The 10,774-nt window shown below is 42.4% G+C and overlaps 1 protein-coding gene across 3 annotated transcripts in view; it reads right to left on the bottom strand.

Annotated features, from left to right (window-relative positions):
- Positions 1-1,215: 1,215 nt before the first annotated feature.
- Positions 1,216-10,774, bottom strand: part of LOC117374110 (protein-L-isoaspartate O-methyltransferase domain-containing protein 2) — a 248,400-nt gene continuing 238,841 nt past the window's right edge. The window contains exons 2-9 of one of the 3 annotated variants that reach the window (XM_033970273.2): positions 10,442-10,612; positions 10,119-10,269; positions 9,797-9,899; positions 9,065-9,236; positions 8,211-8,331; positions 7,655-7,892; positions 7,136-7,507; positions 1,216-5,811 (exon numbers count right to left, since the gene is read on the bottom strand). In XM_033970273.2, coding sequence (XP_033826164.1) covers positions 7,141-7,507; positions 7,655-7,892; positions 8,211-8,331; positions 9,065-9,236; positions 9,797-9,899; positions 10,119-10,269; positions 10,442-10,597 — 1,308 coding nt within the window. In that variant the 5' untranslated portion in view covers positions 10,598-10,612 and the 3' untranslated portion in view covers positions 1,216-5,811; positions 7,136-7,140. The remainder of the gene's footprint in view (positions 5,812-7,135; positions 7,508-7,654; positions 7,893-8,210; positions 8,332-9,064; positions 9,237-9,796; positions 9,900-10,118; positions 10,270-10,441; positions 10,613-10,774) is intronic. The other 2 variants (XM_055223255.1, XM_055223256.1) reach the window with 2 other exon arrangements.

Genomic DNA, 10,774 nt, shown 5'->3' with positions numbered 1-10,774 from the left:
ACATCACTGAATGTTCCACTGCATGACTTTAATTACTAAATAGTGTCTACACGGGTTACAGTGACAATATTAATCTTATCTGTGTATTATTTTTTGTTATAGTTACAATATTACACTTGTTTTGTTAAACTTGGATAATGATATTCATTTTTGTGCATTTTTTTCTCACAGATCATTTTTCAAATTTCAAATAAAGCATTTGAAAATGTTTTAAATATTTTGAAACTCCTCATATCAATACTCTGCCAAATCAATTTAAAATGGCAGGTGAAATAAGAAAAAAAAAAATTGGAAATTTTAAGTTATAACAAAAAAATAAAATAAAATCTTGAACCGACAAGAGTCTGACATATTAATATGTCTAATTAACAAATACTTAAAATTATTATTGGAAAACAAATTTTCTGGAGCTGGTCAAATATAATAGAGCAAAGAAATGTATAGAAATTTGCATGAAAATAAAAATGTCTAATGTTTTTTTTCTAATTAAGCTAAATTTGTCTAAACTGCTCATTCCAAGTCATGCATAAATCACTTGACCTCGTGTAGATATTTTTGCAGTGTGCCAGATCACGCTGTGTAACCAAAATGTGAAAGTCTTAATGAAATCGTATGTTAAAATGTTGATTTTCGGGACACGGCTCCAACATGAAACTGTCTGTGACCAACTGAAACCTGGACTTCAGTCTGAACACGCTGTGCACATGTTTGACCTGTTTAGTTTCTTTACAATGATTAAAGACAGTTCTATAAATACCTAAACATGTGTGTGTTTCATTTTAATTTGCCAGTCCAGACCTGGTTTACAGAGGCATACTGCAGGGTTAAAGGTCGTATATTACACAAACTGGACTCTTGTGAGCTGTACGCCACGCCCATGCTGTTTCCTCCTCACAGTATAGTCTTGTCTACTGTTACTAGTCCTTTTTTGCAGTCTTGGTGCAAACTAGGTAAATTTGCAGTTTTCTGGTCAAAAACTGAAAAAAAACAAGAACGTGCTGCCTCCAGTGGCCTCTGCCTCTGTTAAAGTACTATGTGATATCACACAGAACTGTCCTGATTACAAACAGCTGGAGTAGGGGCGGAGTTTGAAGTGTGGATACCTGTTAGACCAATCACACTGTTACTTATACCTCCAGACTCCTCCTCCCCTCTCGCGCTCCCCTTTAGTCGTCCAGACTCCAATTAAAATCATGAGTCCCGTCGCACTGAGTTGAGTTTAGCTTGTCTTTATTTAAACAGTTTCAATGGAACATCTCAGACCAAAATCAGGTCTCTCACGTTTTTTACATTCAGAAAAATCATTTCAACAGAAGGAATGAAACGATACGCAAACTGCAAACTCCAAAAACACTCGAATACAGGGGCAAAAACGTGTTTCACTTCTGGTTCTGAAAATAAAATCCTATAAGTTTTCATATTAACTGAGAGAAATGGACAGAGGCTACTTAGCTGTAACGTAACCATGACGATAAACAGTACATGTCAAAATATAGGCTTTAAACTTTATATTTTTGCCTACATTTGGATATTTCCATTGTTGATATTCCTATTATTATTCCTATTATATTTGTTATGACCACAAATAACTCTCTCAATATTACATTTTTTTCCTCCAGAAGTCTGTGGGAAAACAAATGGGAATTTTCCATTTGAAATCAGAGGAGTCCGGCGCTGTGGAGCAGATTTTCAGAAGTAGAATGTTTGTGTGTGTGCGATTTAAGATTGTGAATTTGATTTGAAACAATCTTACACATTCCCAAAGTGTTCCTAAACATTTAAGGCATTTTAAAGTGGAACAGTCCCTTAGCGAACGGGATAAATGCTGTTTGAGCTTCCGGTTTGGCACAGAGGAAACGCACTGCAATAAAGAACATCGGCATGGATTAAAGCGGCTTCATCTGAGCGGAGTTTAGATTTAGTTAAAGATTACACCTGCTCATCTTTGCAGGTGGAGATACATATGTTTAATGCCATACTGTGGAACATTCCAAGCAAAGTTACAGGTCAGATCTGTGGAAAGGTGCCCAAGAGTACATGTTTCACAAGGGGTTTGTTTTGGTTTTTTTTACACTTGGAAAGTTTCACAGTATTTCATTAAACTTGTATATCTTCCATTTAATCAATTACAAGTGCAATTTTCTTCCCACAAATGAACAAATATACAGCTAATACGAGGTTAGAAGATTATGGAAGAATCTTCCAACCTTGTGTGTGTGTTTTAAGTTAAATTAACCTGTAGAGGATGAACAGGTTTAGAGGGACACAACAATTTTGTTCATATTTGATTAATTTGCACAGATCTATTTACTGTTTAAACTCAGAACTTCTCAAATCAAACCACTGAATCCAAGCCTTTTTAACACATGCCAGATTTTTTTGCAGTGTAGCTAAAAAAAAAACTGAAAAAAATCCTTTAGTGACTCACACGAGGCAAACGACTGTACAACTACTTAAGCTCGTCAAAGTGAATTCAAAATGACATATTAATATACACAATAAAAGGGGTATTTTAATTCTATGGGGTATTAAAGAGGGGGTATTTTACTTATATGGGGTATTAAAGAGGGGGTACTTTACTTCTATGGGGTATTAAGTGTAACACAGAACATATTTAGATCACCATGTTTCCTTTTATTGTTGTAAAAATGCTATGTTCGCATCACTTGTTTCTGACGCTCTGAGTCTACCTCCCTTTGCTCTCTGTGCTAAGTCACTCTCTCTTCAGAGCACTATCACAACACAGCCTCATCCCACTAATGAAACTACTGCACATCACATCAGGTTTGTCAAGTTGCTGTGTACAGTTTTGTATCATGTTTTTGTGTATTTATGAAGGATTGTCATGTGGGAGCATGGGTGACGTAGACTTGTGGGTGGAGCCTTGTACAGGCTCGTACTGCTAACCGTAAGGAGGGTTTGAATAGAACCCGGGAGAGATCGCTGGATTACTCAAACATGCATGGATGACATCTAAAACCTCTTCAGACATGTTTTTGATGAGGGAACAGTGTTAGAACATGGGAGGAACTGATTTTGCAGAATACCCCCTCTTTAAAGGCCCCTGCTAAACCTGCTTTTTTTTGTTTTTTTTTTCCTTTTAACCCTGTTCTGATGTGAGGAAATGTTTTGCAGTGGGGCTTTAACCCTGTGTTTTGTTTCATTCACATGTTTCAGTAATCCTGCAGATTTAGTCACATTTCGTTCCACCTTGTGACATCATCAGGTGGTCATCCATGCAGCTCCTCTGTGTTTTTAAAGTCCATACACACACACACTATACAGTTAATCAAGTTCAGAGTTAGCAAATACTGTTCTTAGCCTGATTTAAACTGATGTATATAGATAACAGTTAAATTATTCCAAACGTGTACATTATATTAAGCTGCAGTGCGTAACTTTTACAGTATGGTTAATACCATACCTCATCTGTCTCCATGGATACACCTGTAATTGAGCCGTTTAACACTCTTCATGGGTTTCAGATTTTTTACCATTTGTAACCCAGTGTGTTTTAGGACCCAGATGTAAAACTTTATTTGCTGAGATGATAATCATATCTGCTGACTAACCTCACACCTGTCATAGGCTGAAATAGAAATGCTGACTCCTTATTGGCTCAAGACTGCAACTAGCCCCGCCCCTCGCTGCTGAAGCCTGCATGCACTTGTTCTCTTTTTTCAGCGGAGGGAGAGAGGCAGAGCACACACACAACTTGAACCTGAGCTATAACCAATTTATTAAATCTGAACACATCATTGAACTGAGACGTCAGAGGACTAGACCTGACCCACCTCTCCACTGTGTTTGAATCAACTTGACCTGCAGGGAACTGGACTGAAGGGACTGGACTCTGTGGAAATATACCACTGAAGCGTCATGGTTAGGTTTTTAGAGTGGACCTTGGAACTGGATTTCTCCCTGACGAGGGGGATGGTGAGCCTTCCTGTTTGAACTGAACAGAACCAAACCAAAGTTTGCCCTTCTGAGAGAGCAGGCTGTTCTCCTACCACGATGGACAACTGGACTGTGGTAGGACGGTACCACACTGCATCAAAGGATTTTGACTTGACTAACTAATAAGTGACTACTAAGCTGACAGGACTTTACATAATCTGAGCTCGGATGGGGACACTGGGGTGTATTTTGTTTTGTTTTGTGAGTGAATGTTATTTTTAATACATTTCACCTAAGCTTTACCTGTGGCCTTTATAACCCTCCTTCTGAACCTAGTCACCGGTCCATCTTGTACAAACTGGCGGGTTGAATGTGTAACCAGGTACAGGATAGAATAATAATAATTGCTGTGTAACTGCTTAAACTAGCAAAGAAAACTATTTGCTCTCCGTGTCCCAGCAGATCTAAACCAGGTCTATAACAGGACTACATCATTTCTTCTGTAGTTCTAAACAGACATGATCCTGTGAGAAACATTGCTCTAAAACGTTCCAGACAAATCAGTCACATACATCTCCATGGAAACAGGAGGTGGAAAAGTTACACAGTGCAGCTTTAAACAATAAAACCAAAGCAGTTAAACAAAACTCATGCTGGTGTCCTGGTCTGGTAACACTCCGTGTACGAGAGGTTACTGTGGGATGTTATGTTATGTTACTGTTATGATTAGGAGTAAATATGTTGAAAATATGACATGAAATAAAGATATAAAACAAAGTAAACACTGACCCAAGCCAACTCCAAACACTCTACGAGGTTTGATCATCTCAGAACAATCTTCAGGTTTATAGCTAAAGGCAAAACAAGAAACAGCACTGGAAAAAACCCACAAGAGTGCTAATGTGTTTGTGGATGATTCTAGACAGAACTGAAGTCCAGAGATTTATTTAAAATTCCAAAGCTTTTTGAAAAGTTTGAGAATACTAAGAGCAGCAGGCCGTCCACCAGAACAATCCAACATTTAAAATAAATCACACATCTATTTACTCAGCTGTTACTCAGTAGAAGTCATTTTTACTCATGTGGATTTTTTGCAGAGTTGTACAATACAAGTTTGGTCAAAACCGTTCCTATGGTCAGATGGTCGAGTAGCCCCTCCCCCAAGCCTTGTTTGGTCATTTTCCTGTCTCCTTCAGGAAGATTTCAAGACCTTTATAACATTAGCAGCAGCCTGGGTATAAATTTGTATGTAATCTAATGGCTCTGTGTGTCAGATGCCCTCCCTATGTATCAGGTGCCCCCTCCCCCTGTGTGTCAGATGCCCTCCCTGGGCCTCCATGGAGTCTTATTCTGCGTAAAAGCTGCTCACCCTGTAGTTTAGACCACTACATTTTAAGCAAAACCAGTTTATGGTCTGAGATGGGGATAGGTCAAATGTGTCTAGTTAATCTGCAGCTGTTGTGGTGTGTCAGATGCCCTCCCAGATGTTGTGGTTTGGTTGGATAAATATAGCAGGAGAATGGAGCTTGTCATTGCTAGAAATGATCAGGGAAAAACAATTATGGGTTTGACTTTTGGAGGCTTCTTATGAAACTACCAGAGAATGAGACAGAAAACTGGCTCTGCTCATTACAAACTTACAAAATAAATACGTTTTGAAGTCGTCTTTAAGTCTTTTCTCTCAGACTTCCGCTTCCTGTCGGCACAAACCGTGTGATCGCGTGTATCTTTGAATGGACAGAGGGGTCGGAGGGAGCAGTGTCTGAGATGCAGTCCTGCCTCTCACAGGTAGGGGGCGGGCTGTGGCGGAGTCATCGGCCTGTGATTGGGCCGTACTTGCACACAGCTGTAGGGGGCGCTCTTCTCTCTGTAGCAGAGCAGGTACATCTTTAAGGGGCAGCGACAGATCAGTTTCTGAAAAAGACAAAAACAGCATTTAAGCTACTGGCACAGTAGTGTAATAATAATACTAGTCTATGTGTCTTATACGTGTTCTCAGAAGAAGAGGAAGAGGAGAAGAAGGAGGACTAAGAGGGAGAGAGAGGAGGAGGAGAAAGAGTAAAGGAATGGAGAGAGGGAGAGAGAGAGAAGGAAAGATGAAAGGAAAGAAGAGATGAGAGAGAGAGGGAGGGTGGAGGAGAGAGAAAGAGAGAGAGAAAGGGGATGATAGCGGGGGAGGAAGGAGGTAAATAAGAAGAAAGAGAGGAGGGAGGAGGAAGAAGAGAGGAAAGAGGAGGGATAGAGGGAAGATGAGGAGAGGAGGAAGAAAGAAACAGTTAAAGAAATGTAGGGAGAGAAAACAGAGCGAAAGGAAGGGGAGAGTGGAAAGAGAAAAGAGAGAGAACAGTGCTCAGTGGTGGAGGTAGGGTAGTGGTCCATGGGTGTATACTAGTCTATGTGTCTTATACCGGTCTATGTGCCGTATACTTGTTCTTAGAAGAAAAGGAAGCAGCTGGAACAGTCTTCCTGAAGATGTGAGACAGGCCTCTACTTTGACAATGTTTAAATCCAGGCTCCAAACATTTCTGTTTATCTGTGCATGTGACTGAAAGGGTTTTATTCTGGTTCTTCTGTTTTAATATTCATTTTATGATGATTATTTATGATTTGTTGTTTTGTGATTTTAATATCTTTATTATTCTGTAAAACGTGGTGGACCGGCTGTGCCGTACAGATAAACTTGCCTTGTCTTGTCTTGTTTCGACATTAGTTTTAGCATCGATTAGGATCTGATTTTTGATACTAGTTCAAACCAATTTTAATTAATTAAACGATTGTTTGGCTTCAAAATTACTGACTGGGTATTTTACTTCTATATTACAGTATTAACTGTGACACACATTTGGATCACCATGTTTCCTTTTATTGTTTTGAAAATTCTATATTGTGTTATGTTTTATAAGTTTCACTTTACTCTCTATGCTAAGTCACTCCTCCTTCAGAGCACTATCACAACACAATCAGCTGCCTCCCACTAATGAAACTACTGCACATCACATCAGGTTTGTCAAGTTGCTGTGTACAGTTTTGTATCATGTTTTTGTATATTTATGGAGAATTGTCGTGTGGGAGCATGGGTGACGTAGGCTTGTGGGCGGAGCCTCATACAGCTAACCGTCAGGAGGGTTTGAAAAGGGTGGGAGAAAGATACAAAAAACCTGGTTGATATAATTATATATCGTATGGGCTTACACCTCCTCTTTAAACTCCATGTTGAACAGGACAGTGCGGTCCTCACCTGTGTCACTTCTCCCTGTAGAACAGCAGGTAGAGTTTGAGTGGTTCTGGGAGGGGCAGAGCCAGGATCCTCTCCCTGAGCAGGTTCACTGAGGGCTGGGGTCTGAGCAGCTCCAATGTCTCCCTCTCCTCCTCCGTCTCTCCCACAGCCTCCTCTTCATCTCCCTCTCCTCCCTCCTCCTCTTCCTCCTCCTCCTCCTCCTCCAGGCTCCTGCACACTCTTCGGCCTCTCCTCTGGTTTCGCACGACCGCCCTCTCACCGGACGTCCCTCTCTCCCCAGACACCTCCTCCTCTTCGAGGACACCGCCCACTCCAGAGACTGCACCAACTCCCTGGTTGTTGTTACCGTCGGGGGGGGTGGGGACTATACTGCTGCAGAAGAAAACAGTTACACTAGTGTTAGTGCTCTCAATTGATTAGAAAAATTAATTAATCAAACTTTTGAAATGTGTCAGATGCCCTCCCCTGGTCCCCCAGATACCCTCCCCTGTGTGTCAGATGCCCTCCCTGGTCCCTCACCTGTGTGTGCTAGCGACCACCTGTCTGGTTGCTAGCACCAGAGCGTTGCAGTGGCGTCTGTGGACTCGGCGCCGTTTGAACCTGGAGCCGTATTTGTGGAGCCCAGCGACCGCCAGCCCCCGACTAACACCGAACGCTGCCCGGCCCCGAGGTGAGCTGTGAGGGGCTGGGCTAACTCTGAGAGCGTGACGGATACAGAATCGAGACAGCTCTTGTAGAGAGCGCACCTCGTACTGCGCTGGAAGACACAACATACAAACATGAGAACTCACTGTGTGTCAGATGCCCTTCTATCCTATATCCCTCTCAAGGATCCTCCTGTAATCCTGTCATTTGTGTGCAAGATTATGTCAGATGCCCTCCCTCTCTTAGATCATGTCAGATGCCCTCCCTCCCTCTCTTAGATCATGTCAGATGCCCTCCCTCCCTCTCTTAGATCATGTCAGATGCCCTCCCTCTCTCTCTTAGATCATGTCAGATGCCCTCCCTCCCTCTCTTAGATCATGTCAGATGCCCTCCCTCTCTCAGATTACACTACATGCCCTCTCAGTCTTACGTAGAGGCACAGTCCTGGGTCTCCCGTTGCTCGGTTTGGGTTGGACCAGAGGAGCGAATGACACAGAGATGATCTTTTTGGTCTCCCAGCTGTTGGTCCCAGTGCGAGTGATTTTTGTCAGCTGAAAAACAGAATTGCAATATTTATTTATAATATAGAAACAAAACTTAACAGTCAGTGATCTTTTTGACGGACAGGTCTACAGCCAGTCCTCCGTCTCTGAAACACTGTGGTCTGGACCTATATTTGTTTTAAATAGGGCTAATTCAAAGTGTGTATTATTCAGACTCATGACAATAAGATTAAATCCATATGTTTTTGTGTTTTTTATTATGAGAAAAAAGTTAATCTGATTAACTACCAGTGTCACAATACTAACATTTCAAACTCGATTTTGATAGGAATAGACTCCAAACCAATACCGATTCCAATACCACGATGATAATAAAACACTCTTTCTTTAGACAACAGAAAAACAGACAACACAATTTTCAAAATTAAATGTTTGCACTTTGTGTTCTATTCCCATGTGCCTTATATCTGTGTAATCCCTCAGTGTCCAGGTAGGTTCATAGTGGTCCATGGGTGTAAACTAGTCTATGAGAGGAAGGATATAAATGGGAAAGAGAGAAGGAAGAGGAGGAGAGAAGAGGAAAGAGGAGGAATAGAGGGAAGATGGATTTTTGTTTAAGTTTGTTTAGTGACATTTGTGAACAATGATTTATAATTTTAGACTGAATGTGTGTATAAACACGCTAGTGTAGTTTTCAAGAACATTTTGGTGATCTGAGTTCTGGATCTTTACAATGATGTAAATAAAATGTGAACTGGGGCACTGGCTGCTGGGTCCAGACCTTCTCCTCGAGGGGCATGACCAGCACCCCTCCAAGCTTCAGCAGGTTCTTCATGTAATCCTCGTGCTCCTTCTGAACACCGGCACCGCAGTAAACCCGATCATACTGCCTCGAGTGCGGAGGGATGTCCAAACAGTTCCCCACCACGAAGGATGGCTCGCAAAACTCAAACCTGAGAGAGACAGAGGGAGAAAACAACACAGGACACAGACGCCGAGGTTAGGGCTGCACCATATGTGCATCTGACCGTTGTGCCGGGTGTGACAGATGACAGGTGTGACAAGTATGTCAGGTGTGACAGGTGTATCAGTTGTACCGGGTGTGTCAGGTGTGACAGGTGTGTCAGGTGTGACAGGTGTGACAGGTGTGACAGGTGAATCAGGTGTGACAGGTGAATCAGGTGTGACAGGTGTACCAGGTGTGACAGGTGTGTCAGGTGTGACAGGTGTGACAGGTGTGACAGGTGAATCAGGTGTGACAGGTGAATCAGGTGTGACAGGTGTACCAGGTGTGACAGGTGAATCAGGTGTGACAGGTGAATCAGGTGTGACAGGTGTACCAGGTGTGACAGGTGAATCAGGTGTGACAGGTGTGACAGGTGAATCAGGTGTGACAGGTGAATCAGGTGTGACAGGTGTACCAGGTGTGACAGGTGTACCAGGTGTGACAGGTGTACCAGGTGTGTCAGGTGTGATAGGTGTGACAGATGAATCAGGTGTGTCAGGTGCGCACCTGTCAAAGCTGTCGCAGGTCTTGATGAAGCGCTCCAGTTTCTGATAGGCGTATTCCATCACATCTGCATGGAGCTCGATGCCGTGGTTCACTCCAAAAGGCCCTGGACACACAGGGGCCACGTCACATCAGAAATGTTTTATTCATTTATGTGTAACACCGTTTTTCACCAGTGGTTGTAGCTACACTCACTCTAAATCTCATTATTATTATTGTATGTGTGTAGTTGTACTATACTGGTACGGACACACACACATATATATACTGTACACACATGCACACTGGCACACAGACTGGTACACAGAGGCTCTGTGGCACATACCCAGGATGAGCCCCACCATGGTGCTGAGGTACCCCGTCCCACTGCCCAGGTTGAGGAAAGAGAGTCCTGGGTGGAGGTCCAGAGCCTCCATCACCTCAGAGTAAATACAGGGAGCAGACAGGTGGATGTTCCCATGTCTCCAGGCCAGGTCCTACACGAGGAACAGTATTATAGTTATAACACATAAATCTGTAGTGTATACTAAATATTATACATTTTATTTATTTCATTTCATATATTACTATTTCATTTGTTGTAGTAGTAGTAGTAGTAGTAGTAGTAGTACCTTGTATCTGTACTCGTCAAGGTAGTAATAGTAGTACCTTGTATGCGTTGTCCCTGTACTCGTCGAGGTAGTAGTCCGCCCGGTCTATAGCTCTGAACGCCCGCTCCACCAGCTCAGAGCGGATGTAGTACGCCTCCTTCAGGTTATCAATGAGGTCGTCGTTATCCTCGCCCGCGCTCACGGCCCCTCCCATCCTGTCGCACAAACACTGCAAAACAACACATTAGTGTGGTATGGTTACTACGGAAACTACGGTTGCTCCATCACTTCTTTGTCTTTCTTTTGTCGATTTCAGGCATAATAAACTTCTGACAGCACCATCTTTGTTCCCCAGTGCTAAACACACGTGTCAGCTTGTGATTGACAGCAG

Source organism: Periophthalmus magnuspinnatus, chromosome 7 (assembly GCF_009829125.3).
Source record: "Periophthalmus magnuspinnatus isolate fPerMag1 chromosome 7, fPerMag1.2.pri, whole genome shotgun sequence".
Classification (NCBI taxonomy): domain Eukaryota; kingdom Metazoa; phylum Chordata; class Actinopteri; order Gobiiformes; family Gobiidae; genus Periophthalmus; species Periophthalmus magnuspinnatus.
This window is presented reverse-complemented; position numbering and strand designations above follow the sequence as displayed.